Genomic DNA, 27,093 nt, shown 5'->3' with positions numbered 1-27,093 from the left:
CTGAGGCTCTCATCTCACATGTAACCAGCACCTCATTCTTTCCTAAGTCCTTCAGAACCTGTGAAAGTTATATCTTCCCTGACTCAGTAAAGGTCTTCTTTTCTTCCCTTATTTGGTACTTATTTCCAGTAAGGAAGGTTGCAGGGAAGAGGAGAGTTAGGAGGGCCAAAGAAGGAAGCCACATACAATGTTCTGGATCCTAGAATACTCTGAAATGGACTTCATTGTTTAACTAGAGGGAATTCCAGAACAGCAAAGACACTCATAACCAAATAGGAAAAAAACCAGAAGCCAAATGGATTAAACAGATTTTTGTCATTACTTGTCACTTTCTCTTCTCCATCAGTAAAGAAAATGCTGAAAGAATGGGAAAATGAGAGAGGGAGAGAGAGAGTACCCCATGAAACACACAGGTAAATAATTTGAGTGCCCAGTTAAAATATGTAAATGCTTAATTTTTCCACTCTCCATCAAAGAGCTTTTCTGGAGAAATGCACATTTTTAGCATTCAAAATTAAGATAGTATGAACACACATGCACACACACACACACACACACACACACACTTGCTTGGTCAATCCACAAATACTTCGTAAGAGCAATGCATAATTCTAATTGACAGGGTAAATTTTTTTTATTTTTTTAAATGTTTATTTTTGAGAGAGAGAGACAGAACACCAGCAGGGGAGGGGCAGAGAGAGACTGAGACAGAATATGAAGCAGGATCCAGGCTCTGAGCTGTCAGCACAGAGCCCAACACAGGGCTCAAACCCATGAACATGAATGGTGAGATCATGACCTGGGCAGAAGTCAGACGCTCAACCAACTGAGCCACCCAGGCACCCCTTGAAAGGGTAATTTTTAAGTAAATAACTTGGGGAGTATAAGATGCTGTGCAGTATATGCAAATATGCTACATTTAAAAAAAAATCCATCCTTCCTGCACAGGAACGTCAAGTTGGTTGTTAAGGTTGGGACAGTGGCAAGTATTCAGCACATAGAATCTCACTGAGGATCTGCTGACTGATTATTGTTGACATTTCCCAGTTTGATCTGATTCATCACTTGTGCAGGAACCAAGAGATGGTAAAAGGGCAGGAGATTACATTAAAAGGAGAAAAAGAAAGCTTCAACGTATGTTAGGGTAAGAATCCTTGTTTCCCCTAAGATCCTTTTCTAGCAATTGTCCTGTTCCTGGGATTCACCCTGTCCGGAAGCAGGCAGTGGGGGAAGGGAGCTTGGTTATTTGTATTTCAAAGGTCTGGGAGCTTCTCCCAAGATGGAAGAAGTGAAGTACTGAGATTATTAGAGATCAGAGACTTTGCTAGGCACAGAAGCAAGCCCAGAGGAGTCATTGGAGATGAACAGTCTATTTAAACACACACACACACACACACACACAAACACACACACACACACACTTTCTAAGCTGCCTCACATTTATCACCCTATGAAATTTTTGAACAGGTGGTCTGTACACAAACACATACTTTAAAAAAGAAAAAAATATATACCCAAGTAGATGATGTCTTATCAGAAGTACATATATCTTGCTAATCAGAAGCCACACTTTAATTCTGATCTTTGGGAAATTATGTGGCCACAGTAAATAAATGGTGAAAAGTTAATGATTTGTAAAAAATCAAAGCATACACACATACCATCCCAGACACCATTTCTCATTTTCTGACATATTACTGCATACAACAGTGCTTTTGGTCCTGCATTCGTACTTTGTTTTAAATGATCACCAGACTATTAATTTTAAAAGCCAGGAGCTTTGTCTGTTCTTCCAATCTCCTGGACTTGTGTTTGTACTTTGGAAAAAGCAAAAAGACCAATCCTGACTTGGGTGGGAATCATTTTTGGAATAATGGTGGGTAGTGGTTCACATCTGGATTAGGTATAAAACGATAACACTATGATGATGAACACCACAGGCTTCATCTGCATTTAAATAGACCTAATCAGAAATGCAAATTGCAATCAGGAGAGATTTTTAAAGGCTGTGTGATTGTGCAGATAAGGAAAGGTTAACACTTGCACTGTTAAAGTAGTTAAACAGCTCCAAGCCGGCCCAGAGCCTTCCTTTGAAAGAGAAATGTGGAGGGTACAAATCTCTTAATCTGCCACCCAACCAGGACAGAGCTCACCCGATTGCTTCCTTTTCGGTAACTAGAAGCTTAAGCGGCCAAACAGCAGTCCAATTCTGATGAAAGACAAACAACCAAATCTCTAGTACAAACCCCTAATGAATACATACAATAGAAAATATACTGGCATTTAAATACCCTCCAAACAGACCTCTTTCAGCACAATGTCCCATTGAGATGGAAATCAGGGGATGGAGAGTAAGTCTTATAACTGATTCGCTTAGCTGATGTTTTTTAGTGCTTCTCTGGGTGTATACGAAAATATAATACACATTTCTTATCCCCAAATTTTCCTGAATACTCGAGAAAGATTCCAATAAACAGAATGACCAGATGTGATTATATAATTAAAAAGAGAAAATCAGCATTTAGAGAGATTATTTAACCCAAAATTGTATTTTTAGTCCTCTTGTGCAAAGCACAATAAATGAGTATCTCAGAAAAATAAGAGTACTGAAAATCTGCAATGGTTACAATATAGTCCTATTATTCTTTGGGATATGCTTTAACGAACAGTCATCTCTTTTTTCCCCCACTCCCCCTTTTTTTCCCCCCCAAAAGAAATACATTTTACAATTAGGCTTTCTTAGGTTTGGCCAGAAATTGTTTACAAACTACTTATTATCCCTCTTAACCAGACTCTTTCACAAAGAACTAATAAGCCAAGAGCGCCATCTTGTGTCCTACCTTGGAATCTTAAAAAGCGTTTTCACAGGATGCATGTCAAAGAGGGGAGGGTCTCCATCCCCCAGTTCAATAGCTGTGATCCCCAAGGACCAGACGTCACAGCGAGCGTCATAGGAAGAGTCATACTGCTGCTCACAAGCAATGACCTATCAGACAAAAACAAGACACATCAATCCCACTGCCACCTCAGATGTCCTAAAAGACCCTCAGCCAATCTTAGCCCCCTTCTTAGTTCCCTTATTTACACTGATATTGAATTCCAGAGATAATAAGGTATGTGTTACCTAGACTTTATTTGTGTGTGATTAATTTATCATCTGGTATGTTCATTAGCCTTTAAAAATGTGTCATTTCAGTACAATAAACATACACTGAATCCTCTAGGTACAAGTGCAAGGGAAGAACAGTGCAAGGGAAGACACAAGAGTGGACACCTCACTGAGCCCACTCTGACATCCCTTAAGGCTTTGTCTGCATCCCTCACCTCACTGCCAGCTGCTGAATTCAACAATGAGGAACAGTTGTTCGAGAAGATGCTTGTTACCGGCACAAAATCCCCAGGAGTGTAGCCAATTGAGCAGAAAGATGTTGGAAGACTGGAAGACTGATGTGGTTAACCTAAAATAGGAACCACTCCTTCCCATCCCTTTTTTCCAGGAACATCTGCCCCCACCTCAAACCCCAACAACTGGTTTGTATTTCAGCAGCAGGTGCTGTGTCAGTGACTGGCCTGACTGGATACAAGAGCAACAGAACCAGAAAATGCCCCTGGGTTTGTCACCGGTTTGGAGACCATGGAACCCTGTGAGGAAATCTCTATCTTTGAGTCAAACATGAAAAGCCCCTCTACTCAGACTCAGAGGCTATCACAATGGGGTTGGAAGAAGGTTGGGGTAGGCGAGAGAGTGAAAGAACCAGATGTCCCTACTATTTGACCCAGAGAATGGAAGAACCAAGCATCCCTATTTGACCTGAAATCTGCCTTCTTAACCAAGGATGATCTTTGGCTATGGACAGGTGGGAAACTTTGAGAGTCTGATGATGTACAGGTCCAAACAGCCTATGAGGTAGACAAGTGACATCACTGGAGAGCAGTGAGGGGCCAGAGCGACAGGCCTGCCTGCCCCGTTAGGCCCCCAGAAAGTATTTGGCTTTAACTCTGAGTGAGATGGGCCAACTGGTTGTGAAGAGCAGAGGGGTGAAATTTGGCTTACATGTTGCAGGGTCACTCTGGTTGCTGTGCTGACGATATACGTTGAAATGGGACATGAGTGGAAGGAGCAGAACCAGTTTTAAATGCTACTACAAGAATCCAAACTACAGATATTGACACAGTGAGAAATAATCACACTGATTATATAATTTTGAAAGCAGAGCCAACCAGATTGGCTGACTGGGGCTTATAAGAAAGAGGAATTAAGGACAAGTCCAGAGCTTTTGATATATGAGCAATTCCAGAATGGAACTGATACTTAATGAGACGGGGAAAACAGGAAGAGAAGCAGGTTTGAGCTGAAAGCAGGAGTTCCATTTAGGACATGTTAAGTCTGAGATCCTTGTGAGAATCCAGATGGAGAAGTTCATTTTAGCCAGGTAGGTCTTGTACCTGACTAATGACCTGGAGAATAAACGTGTGTTGTTTTAAGCCTCACACGTGCAATATTACTATGGCAATGACAGAAAATTAACACACTGCTCAGACCCACTTAATTGGACTTACAAGGCCAAACGTGCCTATTGTCTTGCCTGAGACCTGATGCTTTTGCTCCTATAATTGCCCTCTACCCTCTCTTCTGGTTTCTGAACTGAAGAACGTTTTTCCATGTACCTGCAGCCCTGGCCTGATCCCAGCCCCATCTGATAGACTACCTGCCACAGAATATCCTGCCATACTTTTTACACATTATTTTCAAATGTGCATTCAAACTAAAGTTAAAATAATTCCAACTTCAGGACCAGAAGCCATTTCATTGCCCCACAAGACCTCACTTTCAACACCCCAATCAGGTGAGAAGTATCACTATTTTTAAAGATCTCCAGAGAAGGCTATTCAAACACCTTTCCTTTCAGAAATGACATCTCTAAACATGTGGGACAAACATAATTTTAAACCTATCAATCAGAGCAAATAGCTCACCATTCTTACATGTTCGTGTGAAGGAAAGAAAAATAAGACTCTGTCCTTCCTCAACAAAAGTTACAGTCAATTAAGATTTAAAGTGAACCTATAATAATTAAATGACAAACCATGGCAACTCTAAATGGCCTAAGACAATGTGTACTAGTATGTCCAGTGAAGGATATGGGCTCCAAATGCTTGGGATATTAGAGGGAGATCATGCCAGGGGAAGCAAGACAGCAAAAAGTGTCTAGTGCCCAAACTCCACATCTTCAAATATGTTGGAGCTTGAGCACAGCTTCAAATGAAGTTGGAGGAAATTCAAATCAACTTCTAGCCATCTTGGATGAGACACAAAAGGTAGTTCCAAGAACCCATCCAAATGTGGGAATGGAGACATCCTAACGTTTCTCGAATGCAGTCGTAAAATATTCAAAACATTCATCTGGTTTCAATTTCTCTTTGCAGACAGACATTATCTTCAGTTCCATCTGATTGAAAAGTATCTTTTGGCCAAATCCTCTTCCCAAAACTCAGTAAGTAATGTGACAAATTCTTTAAGCTCAGCCTTCCAAAGAAGTTTACAGAAAATTTTGCTACTAAAATAATTCACAAATAATTACAGAGTGCCCACGAGCCAGTCATGGTACTAGGCCCCAGGGAGAGAAAGCTAAATTCACACTGAATTGAATCCTCATCATCATTCTGTGAGGTAGGTGCTATCATCACCTAGCACAGGTGTAGAAACTGAGGCACAGCATAGTTAAATAGCTTATCCATGGCCCACAGTGAGTCATTGTCAGGGCCAGAATTTGAACATAGAGAAGAGACCAGCAAACAAATCATTATAATATGATAAATGTGCTACATAATAAAGTTTATGTTCAAAGAATGGTTGAATTATCAGCTTCTGTACTCATACTGTGAATAAATTAACCAGGTTTCTTGAGACTTTTGTCACCTCAGCTCCATCTTCTCAGAAGGAATCTCTTTTTCAGGACCAGTCCTTCAGAGGAGTGAAAGACCCTTATATGGGCCACATGTGTGATGGGATTTACAGATGCACTCTAAGAGGATGCATCTCAACTAAGGTCAACACATCCTGGATCTGGATTCCTTATCTATCCAACACCAAAATCTACAACTATTTCTTAAGGAGAAGTAATCTCATTCTCCTTAGCATAAGCATTCTCCTTGTTTCTAGGTAAAATAAAGCTGAATTAAGAATGCTTAGATGTCCCATTGGTCTTTGGTTTCCTTGTCCGGAGGAGAAGGCAACCTTTCAAAGAGCACTCTGAATCAGATGTTCCAGCCTCCACTAAGGACAGTGGCAATGGCAAATAAGTATATGGTGCTCAGACCAAGTTTCCCAGGTTCTGTAAGTCATATTAAAGGGACGGAGAGAGACAGGGTGAGATGGCATTGACTCAGGCCAGGACCCCAAACATCTCATTCTTTCATACCTCTCCAACTCACCTCAGCCAGCCCAAGGAGGAGACCCACCAAGGCAAGTGTATATGCTCCTTTACCTGGAGCCTTTGCTTCAATCATAGCAGTATTAGTGATGTTGATAGGGAAGAGGGAAGAGGGAAGATAGAATAATCGTAAGAGAGAGCTCGGGGAAAGACCTTAAGGACTTAATATGCACAGAGATTTAATATGGGTGGTTAGGAAAAGGGACACACCCAGGAAGACTGACATTTTGATCCTGGGTGATCAGGAGAATGATGGTGCCATCAGGGATGTCAAGAAGAGAAGTCAGTTTGGCAGGCAGTATAACAAGTTCAAACTGGGTCTGAGTTCTACCCCTCACCAGATGCAGAAAAATATCTTGTGCTCTTTGGAACTCACTTTCTTTTCACATGTAAATGTAATAAGAAAACAAAATTCTATTAAGATCAGAAGCACAATATACTAAAGGGTAACAATAAAATACAAGTTTTCAGTGACTACCTGAAGTTGTATAATGCAGTAAATATATCTTACATTTCAGAACTGAATAGATTTTAATCTCTCTATTGTTAGTTGCCAACAAACTAGTCACAATTTGTGGTTTTAATATACAGTTCTAAGTACCAGAAGCAGATACCAGGTTGTTTATCATGAACAAATATGTGTATTTATCTTAATCCAGTATTGTGAATAGAAAACCTGCTAATAAATGTCAATTTTACAAAGTATAGATTCTCCAAAGTTGATTTTAAAGTCCCACAGCATGTTGGAGGTTGATATGAAGAGAATATGTCTTCTGGAATGTTCCATGAGACATATGTATGGACTGTTACAAAATGCTTAGTGTACCCAGTAAAGGCTAAGAACATAGCATTAAATGAATCAAAATGGAGACAGAGTCCTAGCACAGTAATTGCTAGTGGCATAATCACTCCAAGATTAAAATATTATCTCTCTGAGTCTCAATGAGTTTCAGTGGCATATAAATCCCTACATACTTCTGCATAGCCACTTTTAACAATCTTCAATTCTCTGACATATCAGTGAGTGTTTATACTGTTTCTGATTTTAATGAATAGTTTTATCCACTTGGTGTTAATCTACCATTAACCGCATCATTTTTTTCTGTTTTAAAGGGGCCAGAGACTTGATGATCTCATCAAAGCGACCCTTGAAGTAAACAGAAGTAACCCAGGGTGAGGATTACAATCCTTATCTTTCTTCCCTCCCTGTCCACATCAATTTGTGGCACTCTTCAGAGAAGCTATGCTGAAAATCTTCAGATTGGAATTAGAAAATCTCAACTCTTGGAGCACCTGGATGGCTCATTCGGTTAAGTATCCTACTCTGGCTCAGGTCATGATCTTGTGGTCCTTGAGTTCGAGCCCCACGTCAGGCTCTGTGATGACAGCTCAGAGCCTGGAACCTGCTTTGGATTCTGTCTCCCTCTCTCTCTGCCCGTTCCCCACTAGCATGCACACGCACACATGCTCTCTCTCTCTCTCTCTCTCTCTCTCTCTCAAAAATAAACATTAAAAAATTAAAAAATTAAAAAATTTTAAAAATAAAATAAAAGTCTGAATTCCATTATTTACTTCATTACTCCATTATTATAAATACAGCTGAGTGCCTCTGAGCAAGTCCCTTGAAAACTCTGAGCTGAGTGTCCTTAGTTATAGGGCTCTCACTTTCTACAAAGTGGCAAGGTGTTAATGAATGATCTCTGCTATCCCTCCTGCTCTCATACTCTATGGCTTTACAATTTCCAAGTAAGTGATTCTGGGACTGTTTTCAAACAAACAGGCTAACCTCTCCATGCAAATTAGCTAGAGTGAACAGATTATTCTGGGGTGTGAACCAGAAGGCTGGAATTTTTTTGTCAGGAGATTTTATTGCCAATATTTTGTAAAAGGTCTTAAGGTCTATGAAAAGATGCTGGTTGCTGTGATAATGCCTATGTTAGGGAAGATGAGCTTCAGTGACAGAGCAATTGTTTGGATGCTGGTTAATGGAGCATGTCCAGTTTCCTACCTTGAAATGCAAACTTACAGCTCTTCTGGTACACTTAGACCACACTGCTGCTTATTTTAGGAAGAGGAAAAGCACTAATGTTTGGATTACTAACAATATCTATGCATTAGAAGCCACAGTGCCCAGTGGCCATAGCTACTTTAGCCAGAGGTGGGCTTGAGTCTCCCAAATGTGGGTCATTACCACCTTGGCTGCTAAAAACTTTTCTTTCTGGAAGGGCACAAGAACTAGAAATAAGTTTTCACTAAGAGTTTAGTTCCACTGGTCTTTGGAGCAAAGGCTGCAAGTCAACCCTCTTTGTTAGGGCAGTATTCTTTAGCCTTCTTCAGGCTAACGAGTTCCAAAGTTCCAAACTCTCTAAATCTGCCTGTCACTCCTCCCACCCCACAGAGGGAGCACCTCCTCCACTCTCCTGAAGGAGTTTATGGGGTAAAACTGTACCCACCACTTGATAACACAACTGCTTTGACAAATATCATCTCCTTGTCCACCCTTAGGCATAGAGTTGGTTGATTTCCATTGAGGATGGCTGACCCTTTCTTCAGTTACCAGGGGAATGACAGAAAAAACAACTGTCAGTAGCACCTGGATTGTGGGAAAGGTTTGTACTCCTGGTTGGTCAAAGAAAATCCCAGAGCCAGGCATCTTCATTGTGGTTCGCCATCCCCTCACTAGGTTACTTTAGCAAATTACCTAATCTCCCTGCACCTCTTCTTCCCATACAAACCAAGAAACCCCTTTCTCTGGGCCTTGTCTGAAGTACTGCTTATGAAAATGCTGGTTACCCACCGTTTTCTATGGCATCATAATGTTAGTTGTAGATATCACGGGGTCAATGATGCATGCATAACATCTATTTTATTTACTTCTTTAAAACTTTTTTGCAGTCTCTAAAATGCCTAGAGGGAGCATGAATTATTTCTATAACAAAAAAGAGCAAATATTGTCTGGTTTTTTTTTTGTCTTGAAAATGTGAATAAGTACTGCAAAGTTTGCTTCAATTTTCAAGGGAGCCTTTCTTTCAGAGTATTTGCTGGCTATTGAGATTCTTCATCAACAAGTTGGCACGTTAAAGGAGTGTCTTGGTCAGAACACTAGGTTCCTGTGAGACTAATACAAGAAGAGTTAAATTCCTTTCCCAACAATATCCCTTTCTATTGTAACCATGAGGCTGGGGGTACTACTCTCACTTTCTCAGGCCATCACAATCCCATGAAATGCCCCATGATTAGAGTTTCATTTCAGCCGAGGCCAAAACTAGGACTTGCTGATAAAGCTTTGAAGATAGGAGTGAGATCCACTTTCTATCTCCTACAAAAAGACTTGGGCTTTAGAACCTGAGGGAACAGTCTCTCCTCATCTCAAGGAACTCATTATCTGAAAAGAACACCTGTATTAGATTAGATGTAAAGGGGATAAAAGACAGTAACACATGAGCTCCTGCATTCAGAAAACCTAGATGTTTCCAACAAGATATTTAACTTATACCATGTATCAAATTATATATCAAAGAGCTGCTGGGCTGAAATCTCTTTCAATAATGTGATTTTAACCAATACTCTTAAGTAAATAATATTATAGAAGCACCATCTAACATAAGGAAAAAATATTTTACACTCTTATAAAAAATAACTTACCAAACTTAAAAAAATAGATCCTATTCAGACGATCTCATTTTCCCACTAATATTTTAAAATGTCACCAAAAATGCAGTTAGGTTCACCTTATTTGTTCTAATTTCTCATCTTACTAGAACTGACTGTGTGATCTACAATTATAACCAAAGCTCTATATTAAAATTTCACTCAAGTACACAGGCAAAATGTTGTTATTTCAAGAGCTAAATTCAGCTTTGAAATCGGCAAGGCAAACAGACCTAAAGCTATTAATCCTTGGCTGACCTTGAGCCCAGAAATGCAGTCAACACACTGGCAAATAAGATGGGCTGAGAGGGAGGAAGGCAAACAGGTTTCCTAATTTTGCTTATGTAATTTATGCAGCATAATTGATACTTGTTGATCTTAAAGATTTCTAAAATAGAACTTATCTGGAATTAGAAATTTCAGTTATAAATATTCCAGTGGCAAATATTATTCATCAGCTTTACATATAAAAATCTTAAAGTGTTACAAGCTGAGATACTAAATAAACAAATGAAGTCTCTTCCCTTGGATGAGATATAACTTCAATGGAGGACATATTTGAGATTTGCTTAAATTTTTTTTCCAAAAAGGAGGTGGACTAGAAAAATTGAAATTGATGAGGTTGCTGCTTTTTTTTTTTTTTTGGTTCTTTTATAAAACTCAAAGCTAGCATTAAATCTATATTTTGTACACTGAGAAATTGCCAAAAATAAGTTAAATTATACTGTCCTTACAAAATTCAGGAAGGTCTTTAATTAAAATATGATGTTCTACAAGACTTTGCTCAAGATTATAAAATTCAGCTTATACCTTTAGAGAAATAAAACAAGGTTCAAATTAATGCCTGTACAACACTAACTTCCCACCATGGTAGTAGAGGATACAGGGGGACTGGTTCTGGGTTTTATGCCAGCACACAACAATTTTTGCATTTAAATTGCCCAAAACCAAGGGGTGCCTGGGTGGCTCAGTCGGTTAAGCATCTGACTTCGGCTCAGGTCATGATCTCACGTTTTGTGAGTTCGAGTCCCGCAACAGGCTCTGTGCTGACAGCTCAGAACCTGAAGCTTGCTTCAGATTCTGTGTCTCCCTCTCTCTCTGCCCCTCCCCCACTCACGCTCTGTCTCTGTCTCTCAAAAATAAATAAATGTTAAAAAAAAGAAATATAATTCCCCCAAACCCCAGAAATGTGTCACTTATTCCTAATTATGTGATAAGCCCCATATTCAAACTCAGGACCGGTGTTCACAGAACTCCTTTATGAAAGATAAATCAGTGTGCCCCAATTTCTGTATGTGTCTTCAGTACTCAAAAGGTTCTGAATCCATGTGAGGACACAGCAAGAAGATGGCATCTATAAACCAGGAGGCTAGCAGGCCCTACCAGATACTGAATATGTTGACATGCTGATCTTGGACTTCCAGCCTCTAGAACTGTGAGAAATAAATGTCTGTTGTTTATTTAAAAAAAGAAAAAATGCTCTAAAGGAGCACATTTGCTTGGAAACCCAGGATAACCCCACTGCCCTCCTTTGTTCCAGCAGCTTCCCCTGCTGGATGGATGGGTGCTTAGAAGGGATCTTAGGATTCATTCAGCCGCCTTGGAAACTGAGGTCCCAGAGTAGGGAGACCTACTGTTACACAGCTGGTTTGTGGCCACACCAGGAGCAAGCTCCATGGTTCCCCCACTAACTTCCCGACTGAGGCATCTCCTGAGAATTCTTACTAAACAGAGAACACTGGGTCATTGCCAAAGCCATTTCAGATAGCCATAGCCACAGTAACTTCCATACTGTGAACGTGTAAGCACACCTCCCACTCACACAGGTAGATTTACTGCCACCTCTTGCTTCCTTGCTGCCCCTTTCCTTTGCCAGCTAGTGCTCCATTTCTGCCACAGTACAGTTAAGGAAATAAAGAGCAGCAGTTCTACAATTCAGTTCATTGTACTGCTTGTTAGGTCAGTGAGGAAACAGATTGAGAAAGGTGAAGAAACTTGCCCAAAGTCACACAGCTAGTAAGTAATAGAACTGAAGCATGAGCCCACAAATTTTATTTGATTTGAAGCAAATCAAACAGAATATATGAATGCTCTAACATTCATAAAGGCATATCTCTTTATTTGCAAGTAGTCTCTGGATTTTGTTATCTCACAGGCTGATATCACCATGCAAACCAGGATGCCCTTGGGAATGTCAAACATTCCTACCAGAGAGTGATTTCCTTTAACTTTCTAAAACTATAGACAGGGTGGAAAAAACCTGGGACATAACAGAGCACCACAAATACTAGTCTTCCCACCCTCCACCTGATCCTGCCTCGCCCTACCCCAAGGCTCCTCTAGGATCCCAATCCTAATGCTGAATGGGACCAGCCTGCCCTTGCTTCCTTCTGACAGCTCAGTGACCATCAGGCAAAAGACAAAATGCAGAGTTTGGCCTAGGCATGAATTCCCCTTCATGGGGCTGAGCCCCTGGGCCCTGGGCAGGGCAGTGGAGGCATTGATAGGAGGGTAGCCACCAGGTAATTTGGGACTCGGAGCTCAGGAAGAGCTGAGGCTGGCTGTGACATTCCTTCAGCAAACACTTCTGCCCCATATGAGAACAGTTTGAGCCTTCTCACCTCCCCAGAAAGGGGTAGGACAGCCTGCAGAGCTCCAAATGTTCACAGAGGCCAATATTTTGATGTTTCTTGCTCAGTACTGAGCAGGGGAAGGTGGGGTGGAGGGGATATGAGGCCTCTGCTCTGGGCCTCACATGCTTCTGCACGTCTGGAAGCTGAAGCTCTCAGAAGGAGTCCTATATTTAGACCCTCCAGGAGGAAGGAGATGATATGTCACCACCACCTCCAGGACCAGCCCCCCACCTCTGCACTGACATATGACACATGACTCAACTTCCCCACAGAGCTCCAGCTGAGAGGGTATCTATTGGTGGAACTGAGGTTAAGGCCAGGGCCGCACTTAGTCATTTCACCCTTGCCCTGGGCCCTTCACTCCCCAGAGCCCCAAGTATCTAGGCTGTGCTTCAGGGTTCTTTAAGGCAGAACCACTGTGGGAATACAGGCAGGGTCAGCCCAGAACAAGAAGGAAGGGAATCCCTCTGTTTCTTAGAAGCTGACATGGGAGTCTGAAGGGAATCAGGGAAGACAAGGCTACAGAATCTCTGGAATGAATGTTTTGGGGGAAGACACACAGGTCTACCGGCCAGTGATCTGGGTTCTAAACACCTCAGTTGAAACTCCTGACCAACCAAGGCCTGCATTTCTTACAGTGATGTGACTGGCACATGGGATCCCAATAATCCCCAGCCATTTAAAACCGAGTCCAGTAAAAATGGCCTTTTTTCATCACTTCACCCTTACTGAGAGAGATCATATCTTCATTATCAGAGGAACACCAGAGCCATGGAACATGTGAGCTAGAAGACACCTTTCCCTCTGTAAAATGTAAATGTTCTCTGAAAAACAGAAGAGACCTGGAAGCAGAAACTACCCAAGACAATCCTTTCTTCTTACAGATGAGATCAAGTTTAGGGAGGAGTGGTGTTCAGGCAGTATGTGCCATCATTTTTTAAAGCACTTAACATGCCAGGAACTGCACAAAACATGTTCAGTACATCATTTAATTTTGTCCTTTGAAACTGTTTTCTTTTCCCTTTCTCATTTTACCTTTTTTAACTTCCCATCTTACTAATCATAAATAGTAACTTGCTGGAGGTAAGTAGGTATCTATCATTTGCTCCCAGGTCTATGTGACTCCAAAATTTGTGCTCTTAACTTTTTTACCCAAACTGAAGCCATATTAAAATAACTGAACCACAGTTTTTTAAAATGAGTGGCAGACATAAACGTAAAATCCAAATATCCTAAATTCTGTTCTGAAGAACTTTGTCATTTTTTTCCCCAGATCCTTCCCTAGGGCATTAAGCATATTGGCTTCTAGTGTCATGTTGAAATATTACATTTTTCTCAACATATTAGAAAGGATAATTCTTATATAAATAATTTAAAATTGAAAAGATTTATATCTTATCTGGTATGCTGGTGGTCACAATTAAACAGTTTGCTCTAGTATAGTGGTTAAGAGGAATAATTCTGGAGCTAAATAGCTGGGTTCAGGTCCTGGTGGCATCACATAATACCCTGCTCAAGAACAAGAATAGTACTTTCTGTAACTCATTTATTTCATCTAAAACATTGCATGGTAATAGCACGTACTTTATGGAGTTGTTGTGAGGATTATAAATGAACTAATTCATATAAAGCACTTAGTAACAAAAGATATCTACACTCTTATGTTTATTGCAGCATTATTTACAACAGCCAAGATATGAAGCAACCTAAAAGTCTATCTATAGATGAATGGATAAAGAAGATGTGGTATTTACAGACAATGGAGTATTACATGGCCATAGAAAAGAATGAGCTCTTGCCATTTGTGACAACATGAACGGACCCAGAGGGTATTATGCTAAATGAAATAAGTCAGACAAATAAAGACAAATACCATATGATTTCAGTTACAGGTGGAATCTAAAATACAAAAGAACAAGGGCGCCTGGGTGGCTCAGTTGGTTTAGCACAGCACAGAGCCTGCTTGGGATTCTCTCCCTCCCTCTCTCTGCCCTTCACCTACTGTCTCTCAAAATAAATAAACTTAAAAAAAAAATACAAAAGAACAAAGCATACACAAAGCCATAAATACAAACAACAAACTGGTGGTTGCCAGAGAGGAGAGGGATAGGGCAATGAGCAAAATGGGTGAAGGGGAATGGGAGGTACAGGTTCCAGCTATAGAATGAATAAGTCATTGGAATGAAAGGTATAGCATAGAGAATATAGTCAATGGTATTTTAATAGCATTGTATGGTGACAGATGGTAGCATAGTGACTGTGGTGAGCATAGCATAACATATAGAGTTGTTGAATCACTATATTGTACTCCTAAAATTAATATAACATTGTGTGCCAACTATACGTCAATAAAAAAATAAATAAATCATTTCCTTAAAAAAATAAAAAATAATGCACTTAGTACCTGGTGACTAGTAAGCACTCAATAAATGCTAACACTCATCTGGGGACCAAACCCATTAGCTAGAGCTTAGGGAACAAAAAAATGATAATAACGACAATAATAACATTTTAGTTCTATAGTGTTTTATGGTTTTCTGAGCCCTTCGACACAAAATATCTCATTTGTCATCTCTCGTCTTGGCATGCCAAAGGAAATAGCATTATCGTATCATTTAGCTAGGAAAGGCATAATTAATGAAGGCAAGAGTGGTTGCAAAAAGCCTGTGATATTTCTGCATTGGTGTAAGCTTGTCGTTATGGCAACCGTCCCCTGCCAACGACCCTTTTCCAAGCAGAGAAAAAGACCCAGTTTTGGAGCCGTCACAGCACATCTGTTTCTCTGCTCAGCTGATTAGCTCTTGTTTGCAACAATGAGCAGATGGAAGTAAAAACAAAAAAAAAAAATTTTTTTTCTAAAAAAGAAGCAAATGTTTCCTTTATCCACAAGTCTGCTTTCTGATACAGAAACAGACCTTTAGCGGTTTTAGTAAGATGCCAAGTAAACTGAATCCTTAATATATGGGTTGCTTCTCTCACTGGTAGGACTACAAAGTGTAGTCAACTACAAATTACAGGTGATAGGTCCTTCACGTATGTCTTTTAAAATGATGTGTCTCACACTCCAGTTTCAGAGTATTCTTCCGCTATATCTCTGCAGGTCTTTGTTGTTTGAGCTGTCTCAGCACACATTTTCCACACTGAACACTCTGTGTGAATGCATTAAAGTGAAATAGTACAAGGCTGGTGGGCTAGGAAACCTGAATTCTAGAACCAAGACTGAACTATCTGAACTATCACAGAGAATAGCCTCTCCCTGCCTTAGTTTCCTCATGGGACTTGCCTGCCCATGCTCTCAGAAAAACCAAACCATTCCTCTACTTACTAGGTATGTGAATTTGGGCCTGACATCTCCTATACACTTCTTTGAGCCTCACTTTCCTCAGTGGTAAAATGGAGAAAATAATGTCTAATATAGAATCAAATAAAATAATGTGTTAAATATCCCTATCCTAGTTCCTGATACATTGATGGGTCCTCAGCAAGTGAACGTTTCCTTCCCACCATACGCATGTTTAGCAGGTACAATATTCAAACTGTCTGACATTCAGCTGGAGCTCTTCCTTGAGGTCCCCTGCTTGCCAGACATTACCTGCAGGTGCTAGACCATTAGGAGATCTGAGCTCCCAGGGAAAGAGACGGGCACCTCTGGTGGCCGAGGAGCACTCAAGGGGCCCTGGATGCCAACCACTTACCATCCAGAATGGAAGTCTTTCAAAAATTTCCTAATCAGCACGGCCACACCTATGCATACCAGTTACTATAAGGCATAATTTTAACACAGTCCACAAATGTCCCCCATAAAAACAATAATGACAACTTTGGTCCTTTTTCTTTAGTTTCAGTCATTTACAACATTCAGTTTAATTCTTTGCTATGTGTGATGGTGGGAAAGGAAGACGGAGGATCAGTTCCCCCAACCACCCCCCTCCACCATCATCATAAATAAACATAAAGTAGGCTTGTGTCCCTTTTTGCTATAGCCCAGGATATTACCAGGCAAGTATATGATGCAAACACTAGCTGAGCAATACCAATCCTGACAGTGGGCATGGGTTCCAGTTCAGTGAGTCAAACATACAGATAGATTCTGGTCACTGTTACTCACCTACCTACTCAGTGTCCCTGGGAACACAGCCTGGCAGAGGCTTGGATTCTTACATATAAAGGCAATATAATCATGCCTAACTGGCATCCTCACAGGTAGGTGTGAGCACTAAAAAAATATATTTGTAGGGGCACCTGGGTGGCCCAGTCAGTTAGACGTCCGACTTCAGCTCTGGTCATGATCTCAAAGTTCACAAGTTCGAGCTGTGCGTCAGGCTCTGTGCTGACAGCTCAGAGCCTGGAGCCTGCTTCAAATTCTGTGTCTCCCTCTCTCTCTGCCCTCCCCCACTCACACTCTGTCTCTCTCTCTCAAAAATAAACATTAAAAAAAATATATCTGTGAAAGTTCTATGCAAATGTGCAACACTATTATGCATATTATTTATTATAAGAAATTGGCTGTCAGGAGACAGTAGAGGAGAAAAGAGACAATAAACATAGCTAATGGGAAGACTGCATTAAAAAAATATACATGTCTAAGATATAGGCTAAAGTAAGAATCAGGGAGACCAGAGGCTCAACGTATACAGAGGGTTGAGGGAGGTCACCAGAGCCAAACATCTCAGGAGATAAAATTCTTGGCCAGAGATCAGGTAGGACAGAACAAAATTCTGAAGGTATTAAGCCCTCATGTGGGAAGGTAATATGTTATGCTTAGTACATCCAGTAAGAACAATGTTTGCCTTAAACACCTGAGGCTGAGAGAGAACAGTATGTATGTGTGTGCACACTCATGCGTGCATGTGTAGACAGTCAAAGCTGAACTCTCTAAGCTAATACCTGTAACATGCAAACCTGACCTGTAGGTTCCAAATAACTGACTGATTCCCCTGGAAACTTGAATTACTTACTACAAAGCAGGGGTGCTAAGTATTTGGAGGGCTGTTATGGGTTGAATTGTGTTTCCAAAAAAAACATTATAAAGTGCTAACCCTCAGAACCTCAGAATGAAAACTTACTTGAAAATAGTTGCTACAGATGTAATTAGTTAAGATGAGGTCATACTGGAGTAGGGTGAGCCCCTAATACAATATGACTGGCGACCTTATAAGAAGATGGCCATGTTAAGGCAGCGACAGACAAAGAGAGTGCCATGTGACTACAAAGGCAGATATTAGAGTTATGCAGCCACAGGCCAAAGAATACCAAAGATTGCCAGCAAACTGCTAGAAGCTAAGAAGAAGCCAGAAAGGATCTTGGAGGCTTCAGAGGGAGCACAGCCCTGCTGACACCCTGATTTTGGACTTCTAGCCTCCAGAACGAGGAGATAATAATTTTCTGTTGTTTTAAGCCAAGTTGGTACTACTTTGTTATGGCAGTCCTAGAAAACTAGTATGGAGTGGACAGTCTTTGACTCCAGGACAGGAGAAGAACCCTCTTTAACTTCTTGGCTGACCACATGATCAGCCTCATGGAAGTGAAGGGGGGTGTCTATTTGTACCAAGGGTACTTTCACTGGTGGCTACTGGAATGCTGGAGCTACTACTATCCCTCAGATAGATACTCACAGGCAATGTTGTCACGACTGCCCCCAAGACAGTCCCCAACAGTGAAGCCATGCAGCTTGCAGCAGTCACAGCCTGGATTTTGATGGCTTTACTGAGCTGCTGAACCAACACACTCTGCAACCACCTACCTCTTGCCTTCCCTGGGTCGTAGTACGTTACCAATATACTCAGTTTATAAAAAATTGTACTGATCTTGACTTTTATTGATTTATTTTTTTGATCTTGACTTTCAGATTAACCCTTTTACTATGCTAGGCAGTATTTCCCCAGGAGCATTGCTTCCAAGTACTATCACCCTAAGAGCACTCCCTAGAATTTTTCTTATTCTATATGGCTGAGTTGATACCGCTTTTACCCAGTATTTTTCAACTTTAGTAGTATCCAAATGAGACAGTGAGAGGAAATAAGTGGAGAGTGTTGACAACATAAGAGTCAGTTCACACTACAACTTTGAGCTGTCCCAGTGAACTATGCGTTTGGACTGCTCATCAACATTTGGTTGTGGTATGGTCACATTCCATTAGCTACCTGGTTTGTAGTACAGCCTATTAGAATTAAATATTGAAGTTACTCAAGCTGGTGAAATAAAAATGGAAACAAAATTGGGAAAAGAATAAGTCGGTTCCATTTCTCAGAATTAAACAGGATCAAGGATCTTTCAGCTACATTTTCAAAATAAAAGCACTGGTCACCTGCAATGATTTCATTCCCCTGGTATTGGCATTGCATACATTGTTGCCATATTTAATCTAAAATTTTTTTAACATTTTATTTATTTTTGAGACAGAGAGAGACAGAGCATGAACGGGGGAGGGGCAGAGAGAGAGGGAGACACAGAATCGGAAGCAGGCTCCAGGCTCCGAGCCATCAGCCCAGAGCCCGACGCGGGGCTCGAACTCACGGACCGCGAGATTGTGACCTGAGCTGAAGTCGGACGCTTAACCAACTGAGCCACCCAGGCGCCCCGCCATATTTAATCTAAACACCACTTATTCACACTAGAGAAGTAAATGTATATTAAGATCAATATGCTATGCAGGCCATCACTTGAAGACAATGTTCATTTCAACCACTACTGATTATACTTCCAAGGACTGCTCTTGACCCAAAGCCTTGCTCACCAGGGAGAGCACACGTTTGTGGAATTGAACTGACTAATGGAAGACTGTTCCTATGGACATATTTAGGGAGAAATAGGAAGCAAAAAGAAGCCTTGTTGGAAAAAGTAATTCTCCATTTAGAAAAACAAAAATGTGATAGGGGTTGCCTAGGTGGCTCAGTTGGTTAAGCCTCCGACTCTTGGTTTTGGCTCAGGTCATGATCTGATGATTTGTGATTTTGAGCCCCATGTCACGTGAGACCAGGCTCCACGTCACACTCCGCAATGACAGTACAGAGCCTGCTTAGGATTCTCTCTCTCCCTCTCTGTCTGCCCTTCTCTGCTCACTCTTTCTGTCAATCAAAATAAATAAATATACTTCTAAAAAAAAATAAGAAAATAAAAATGTGAGGATTGTGCAGGCTTGAATCCCAAGAACTGCAGCCTAGAACTCAGAGCACACTGGGCACCAGCACACATCCTGAGAGAGTCTTTGAGGCATGCACGAGCAATTGGGCACTTGCTCCTGAAAGGCACTGTCGAGGTTTCCACACCGCAATCTGCGTACTCCTCAACTTGACCACTACAGCAGGTAAGATGGGACACTGGCTTTTCCCTGCTGATAACACAACCAGCTCCAGACAATCTGGGCAATAGAAGCTCACCACAGACCACAAAACTGCCCCTTACAGAAACAGTCCACATATTTTATTCAACGTGGCTAAAACTGAGAAGCCACAAACACCTCATAAGAAACGTATGAAGCCAAAGGCAGGCTTCTCTTATTCACATTGTGTGATTCTAAGAACACCGGCTTGCTGTTAGAACAAGAACAACATCTTCTGTGTTATGCCACCCTAAATGTGAGTTGAGTGGCCTCAGTTATGCTTTCCTTCAATAACAGATCAATCAAAATCTACAGAGAGATTTTTTAATACTAGTTGTAAAGCCTCCTCAAACTACCCTCCAATTTCATCTTCTCCTTTGGCTTTTTTTAACCAATGGATTCATTCATCCAATAGAGGCTTATGAGCACCTACTCTGTATCAAGCACCATGCTGAGAGCTAGACATTCTAAGACCCTACCAACAATTACAATGGGATGATCATGGTGTACTAATGGAGACTAAAAGGTTGCAGTGGAAACTTAGGGATAGGAGCCTCAGTGTCAGCCATGCATTAGGGAAGGTTTCTTAGGGGATAGAGATGCATTTGAGCTGAGACTTGAAGACTGGGAAGGAATGTTTCAGGGGTCTGAGGCCTACTCCAGAAGATATAGCAATGCGTAGAAGGGTCAAGATGGATTTGGGATGAACCTGTTCACTACTGTTGAGGCTTAAGAACAAGTAAATTGGGGAACAGTAACCTGAGATGAGACTGGACAGGTAGACAGGGGCTGGAATATGAAGGGCTTTGTTTACCATCCAAAGGAGTTTTGACTCTGTCCTGCAGTGTTACTCAAAGTAGGGTTCACAAGGTCCCTATGAAAATTCTTATGTTTTTGTTTCTGCTGCAGTGATGACTTTATTAGTAATAAAATCAGAGAACAGTGATAAAAACATATTCCAAATATGGATGACCATTTGCCTCACAATTTCAGTGCCTGTATTTATGTTTATTATTAAGTTGGCATAAGCCAAGAGACATGTACCAGTTAGAGACCAAAGGAGATGCCGTTTGAACAAAGATCACCCTAGCTGAAATAGAGTAAAGTGGTGGGTCACCACATGGTACAGTACTAAGTATGACAAAATAACTCAGAGTAATTTGTACTGTCACACTCTGAAACATACTTACACTGCAAAGGACAACTGAGTTTCACAAAACAGTGTCATTTGTCTCATTAAATTAAAGGTACTTATTTGAATGATATTGGCTTTGTAGTTTTTTTATAACACATTTTTTCCTTTTAGGTTCATAGCTCTATAAATATAAGCAGTAAGGAGTTTATATCTAGTTTCATGTTTTTTAAATCCTACTTAAGAAACATTTAAGATTTAAGTAAACCCTGGAATCTGCAGGCGTTTTCTTTTTCTCTAAAATGAGCCTGTCCATTACCCAAGTATGAAAGAGAGGACCATAGACAATGGCGAGCCACTGAAAAACTATGAGCATATTGATGTGAACTGATTACTGTGTTAGGAGACCTCCCGTACAGTCACATAGAGGAAAGACAGCCATGGGGACAGAATAGATAGAAAGACCTCTAACGAGATGACTGCCTGAGTCCTCTTATTAAAAGCACCCATTTGCTTAATCCCAGAGACCGGCTCAGGGCACAGGCCTCAGTATGGTGGAATTAAATGCTGACCTGGCAAGCAAAGCTGTATCAGTATTTCAGGGTATGCCTTATCTAGTTGGAAAATTCCCCAAACTTCTACATGCATCATCTCACAGAGGGTTCTGTGATGATGCCAGAACCAAATTAGGATCAAATCCCAGGTTTTGCTAGAGAGCCAAAAAAGTACACAAGAGAAGTTGCTATGTACCTGGTAGCAAAAAACAACCAGGACTTCTTCTGTATATGCTGCTGTAATCCATTTGGAGCTGAAATCTTTCTCTTTATCAATAAGCCATGTGTTTGTGGGGCTGCATCTATCCAGGGAAGGCAACTTTTTCTAATTTACACAAAGGCTGGGTAAACTTGCCAAGCCATGACCCTTGGAAAGGGCTGCATCTTCTGGGGGGAATACCTTTTTCTAATTGCATGAAGGTACCCTATGGGTTAGCTGTGACTAAATCCTGCGTTTTTGAGATTATGTGTCATCATTATCACTGACCAAAGCAGAACTTACAGTTCTGAAAATTTTGTGAAGTATATGACTTTCCCATAAAAAGGCACAGTATCAAGGTACTCAACAAACACAAATAAGTGCCTTCTGATTACCTCAGGGGCCATCCAGAACGGGGTGCCAACAGATGTGTTTCTCCGTAGACGTGTACTGGTGAGCTGAGCTGAGACACCTATAAGATAAGGGTATCGTAATTCATCAGTGAGCAGAGGATGATGCTAGACCAGAGGCTGGCAAACTTTTTCCATAAATGGTCAGAGAGTCGATAGGTTTTGCGAGCCACATGGTCTCCGTCAGAACTACTCAACCCTGCCTGTGGAGAGCAAAAAGCAGCCACAGACAACACAGAAACAAATAAGTACAGCTGTGTTGCCATAAAAATTTATTTCTGGATGCATATAATTTTCACAAGTCATAAAATATTCTTTTCATTTTTTTCCCTCATTTAAAAATGTATAAGTCATTCTTCTCTCACATGTCATACAACAGGAGGCAGATCAGATTCAGCTGAGACACCGTACTTTGCCAACCATCGTGTGGAAGCATTTACCACTCTACCCAAACCACTAGAATAGTTTGTTTTCCTAATGAATGTTCCTATCTATAGTGCTGCAAAATTGGAATCAAAAGAAAATATCAAGAACTAAACCCAAAATATCTTCCTATTACATTTCCAAAATATTCCAGGTGATTTCTTTCTTAAAGTGGTGCTTCTTTTTACAGAGGAAGAAAATTGGCATGTATTATCTATAATAGAGTATCAGTATAGACATAAAAACTTTTTAGTCCCTTATCTTACCTAGAAGCCTGGAAACCTGGCAGGACAACCATGTCAAATGGAAAAAAAAGTTGACTAATAATATTATTATCTAGGACTCAGTGCTGAGGACCTGAATTTTAATGTAATTCCAATGTATTTTATCTATTTTAGTCTTCAGACAGCTCTCTTCTCTATACAAAAGGGAGTGAAGTAGAAGCACAGATGTGTTGGATTAGTAGTCAGAAGACTTGTTTTCCATCCCAATTATGCCTTTTCCTAAGTGTATGACCTCAAACAGACTCCCTCACTCTGAGCCTCAATTTTCTTATCCTCAAACTGGAGATAATGATACCTGTCACACCTAATGCCAGGGTTCTTCTTCTTCTTCTTTTTTAAATAAATTTTTAAAGTTTGTTTTTATTTGAGAGAAAGACAGAGAGCAAGCAGGGGAGGGACAGCGACAAGGAGACAGAATCCCCGGCAGGCTCCACACTGCCAGTACTGAGCCCAATGTGGGGCTCAAACTCATGAATCGTGAGATCATGACCTGAGCTGAAGTCAAGAGTCAGATGCTTAACCAACTGAGTTACCGAGGCGCTTCCATAAGGGTTCTTCTTAAAGATCAAATACGAAAATAAATGTGAAATATTTTATAAATTGTACAGTATTTTACAAATATAAGGTATTCTTTTATACCAAGCAGAAATCTAATGTAGGGGTGCCTGGGTGGCTCAGTTAGTTAAGCATCCAACTCTTGGTTTCAGCTCAGGTCACGATCTCATAGTTCATGAGGTCAAGCCTGTCAGCATGGAGTCTGCTTGGGATTCTCTCTCTCTCCCTCTCTCTCTGCCCCTCTCTGACTCATGCTCTCTCTCTTTCTCTCTCAAAATAAATAAATAAGCTTAAAAAAATAAAAAATAAAAAAATCTTTAATTAAAAAATAAAAGAAATCTAATGCAGCCCTTAACATAATGACAAACATTGTCATTAATGCTTGTTGGTGATGAGAACTTAAAAACCTGAATCAGGCACAGATTTGCCAAGGACCCATGCCTTGCTCTGGGTGGGTGGTTGTTGTACTGGATGCTTGCATTCTCTTTATTAGAAATCAAAAGAGGGCTCTCTAAACTCTATTGACCATGGATAATTTGTTATTTTGCCAAGTTCTCTACTGTGATTTTGCTTTAAAGAAAAAACTAAACTTTTCTGTTTTTAATTGCTAGAAATTCCTTTTCCAGCAACTGGAAGTTTAGGAACCTTCTATTGGCAAGATAGGAGACTCATTTCAAATCACAAAACTGGTAAGCAGATAAATCAGCATTAATCCCCATCCTCATCCTTCTAGGCTCTTTCCCTCACAATACATTCACTGCCCTTGGGATTATGTGTAAAATGCATCTCTGATGTTATCCATAGGACATCCATAAGGTTACACCATTCCTTATTCAGAAAGAGGAGCATAAGACTTGAACAAAGTGCCCCTTTGCTGTTTTTCTTTGCTTGTTGTTCTTTTAGTAAATAGATCAATACACCTAAAGTAACTCCATTTATTTTTGAGAAATTTCTTCTGAGCTAATCATTCACGTTTTAACACTGAATTCCTACTTAACAAAAATATAATGCATATTCAAAATCATCAATCTTTTCTCCTACTTTGTTGACTTTGATAAAGAACATTTTAAAAAGTGCTTCTGTAAATGTTTTCTCATTATTTGTAATAATCATACTGAAGTACTAACTGTTGTTGAACACATTTAGAAGATTAAACCATTCAATAAACTTAAAAAGGAAAACCAAATGGTTTGATGGTTTGTGACTATCAATACATGAGTGTTGCAAGGAGATTTTAATAGGTCTCTGGCCTTAGGTGATATTGCTCTGCATTTCCTCTCACATTTCCATTTCCTCTTAATGTTTCCAGTTCAACCAGCCTCACATGTAGCAGCAATAATCACAATTTAGAGGGATGTTAGCTCCCAGACCCAAAGGACTATTTTACCTTCTGCTCACTGGGAATAAGTGTGCCTGAGGCTAGAAAAAGTCATTTGAAAGACCAAACTGCTTTCTCTTTTCATATGCAAAAGAAGAAATGACGAAATGTAAATTATAGACAACCGCCCTGAGATGCAAAATTCTTCCCAGAAAACCAAAAAGTTTTTCTATCAAATTTTTCTTTTAAAACACTTTTATTTTCTATCTTTAATAAAACTGCTTCTAAAGCTGAAAATAGATTAACAAACAGCATCTCCTAGGGTGATCCATCTGGTAACTCCCCCACTCTCCAGTCTGTGTTTGACTGGAAAAGTCCCTCAGCCTATGGATAGCAGAGAGGCCCCAGTCTTCTGAGATTCCAATAAATTGTCGCCTTGGGCTAAACTGCACACATCAAGAAAACAAACCACAAGCAGTCATTACCAAAGTCAACGAGCTTAACTCCTCCTTCTGTTGTCAGAAGAATGTTATTCCCCTTGACGTCACGGTGGATGATTCGGTTATTGTGCAAATGCTGAAGGCCCTGCATGGCATCCCACCACGACCAAACAACAGGAAAGAGAAAGGGTAAATTTGAATGGTTATTTAAGACAATTTTTACCCTACTATTAAAAATCCAATCAAAGTCCACATTTGGTTACACCTCCTTGCTGTTATGCACCTTGTATATTATAGGGCCATTTCCACTTGTTAATATGCAATGGTGATCCCGATAGATTACAAATTGCCCCCCCCTCTGACGTCATCCCCAGCTTGATGGACATTCTTACCAAGAGGGCCCCATATAAGATGTATGAGATCATTGCTTCATCCAACCGCTGGCCGCACCTGAGTAGACCTTTGACAAGCTCGGTGACTGAGCCCCCATTACACAACTGCAAGAGGGAGTGCCGAGGAGAGAGAGACAGTAGAGCACATACAAAAGAAAAAGAAAAAGACGTTAAGAAGAAAAGCTCACTAATTATTGACCTGATGTAGTAAATTTACAGATCACAAAACTCCAGGTCAGAATAATTAAACTTCAGATTTAGATTACACAAAGTACATGTCTAAAAAGTTGATTGTCAAGTGAAATATAAAAGTACAAGTTACTTAGACATTTGAAAGAGAAGGCATATGAGTAATCATGGTGACTTATTGGATACTTTTAATTTTAAATGAATATTGCCTATTTAAAAAAAATAAAAACATATGCATTTTAAAGATAAGAAAAGATGGGAAGAGGTAAAGATGGATGCCGTTGCTACTGGGAGGAAATAAATCTCAATTCAAACCTTCCTGTCTCCAGGGCTAGCACTGCAGGCATGAGAAGCCCAACCAAGCAGCTCTTTCCAGAGTTGCCATTGCATGTCAAATTTATGGAATGGAGTTGCCTCATATGTGCATTTAACCTTCTCGTATTCAACCCTGGGTGTTCAGCAACTTTATGCCCTTCTTTTTTTTCTGTAATTAAAAATACTGTAAAAGTAAATCTTGCATATTTGCTCTTTGTTATGTATTATATATTACTGAGATTTGAGAGCACATGAACCAGGCATACTATACTTTCATGGAAATGTAAGGGTTTTCAAGGATAATTTTTACTAACTGTAGAGGTCAATATACAGGTTTGGGCTTGCTACATGCTGTCTTAAATCAAAGGTTCTTAATTGGTGTGAGCAGGACATGGAAATACCTTGAAATTGTAGGTATGCATGTTGTATATGCATCTTGCATTTTTTCTACTGAGAAAATTCAGAGCTTTCTTCAGATTCTCAGAGCAATCCTTTCTCTTACAAAGGTTAAGACCCCACTTTAGACCTAAGTTTCCTCTGGGCACTTTGTCTAAATTTTGGGAAAGGTTTAACTAGTGAACATTGGGGGGGGGAACAGGGGTCCCCTGGGTTGTGGCTGCTTGAGTCAAATGGCTTTTGGTAAACAAGGAAATATAAATGGGCACAGATTAGCACCTCTCCTAAAAGAAGACAACTCTTAATCTAACCAAAGATGTAAAAGATCTGTATGCTGAAAACTATAGAAAGCTTATGAAGGAAATCGAAGAAGATATAAAGAAAGGGAAAAACATTCCATGCTCATGGATTGGAAGAATAAATATTGTCAAAATGTCAATACTACCC

General features: G+C 40.3%; 1 protein-coding gene across 1 annotated transcript in view; it reads right to left on the bottom strand.

The window, feature by feature from the left end:
• Window positions 1-2,836: 2,836 nt before the first annotated feature.
• The window catches only part of LOC122240946 (myosin-IIIb-like), a 52,049-nt gene continuing 27,792 nt past the window's right edge, over window positions 2,837-27,093 (bottom strand). The window contains exons 4-7 of the mRNA XM_042994662.1: window positions 25,747-25,851; window positions 25,400-25,499; window positions 22,320-22,396; window positions 2,837-2,986 (exon numbers count right to left, since the gene is read on the bottom strand). Of these exons, the coding sequence (XP_042850596.1) occupies window positions 2,837-2,986; window positions 22,320-22,396; window positions 25,400-25,499; window positions 25,747-25,851 (432 nt within the window). The remainder of the gene's footprint in view (window positions 2,987-22,319; window positions 22,397-25,399; window positions 25,500-25,746; window positions 25,852-27,093) is intronic.

The sequence above is a fragment of the Panthera tigris genome, chromosome C1, assembly GCF_018350195.1.
Source record: "Panthera tigris isolate Pti1 chromosome C1, P.tigris_Pti1_mat1.1, whole genome shotgun sequence".
Taxonomy (NCBI): Eukaryota; Metazoa; Chordata; class Mammalia; order Carnivora; family Felidae; genus Panthera; species Panthera tigris.
This window is presented reverse-complemented; position numbering and strand designations above follow the sequence as displayed.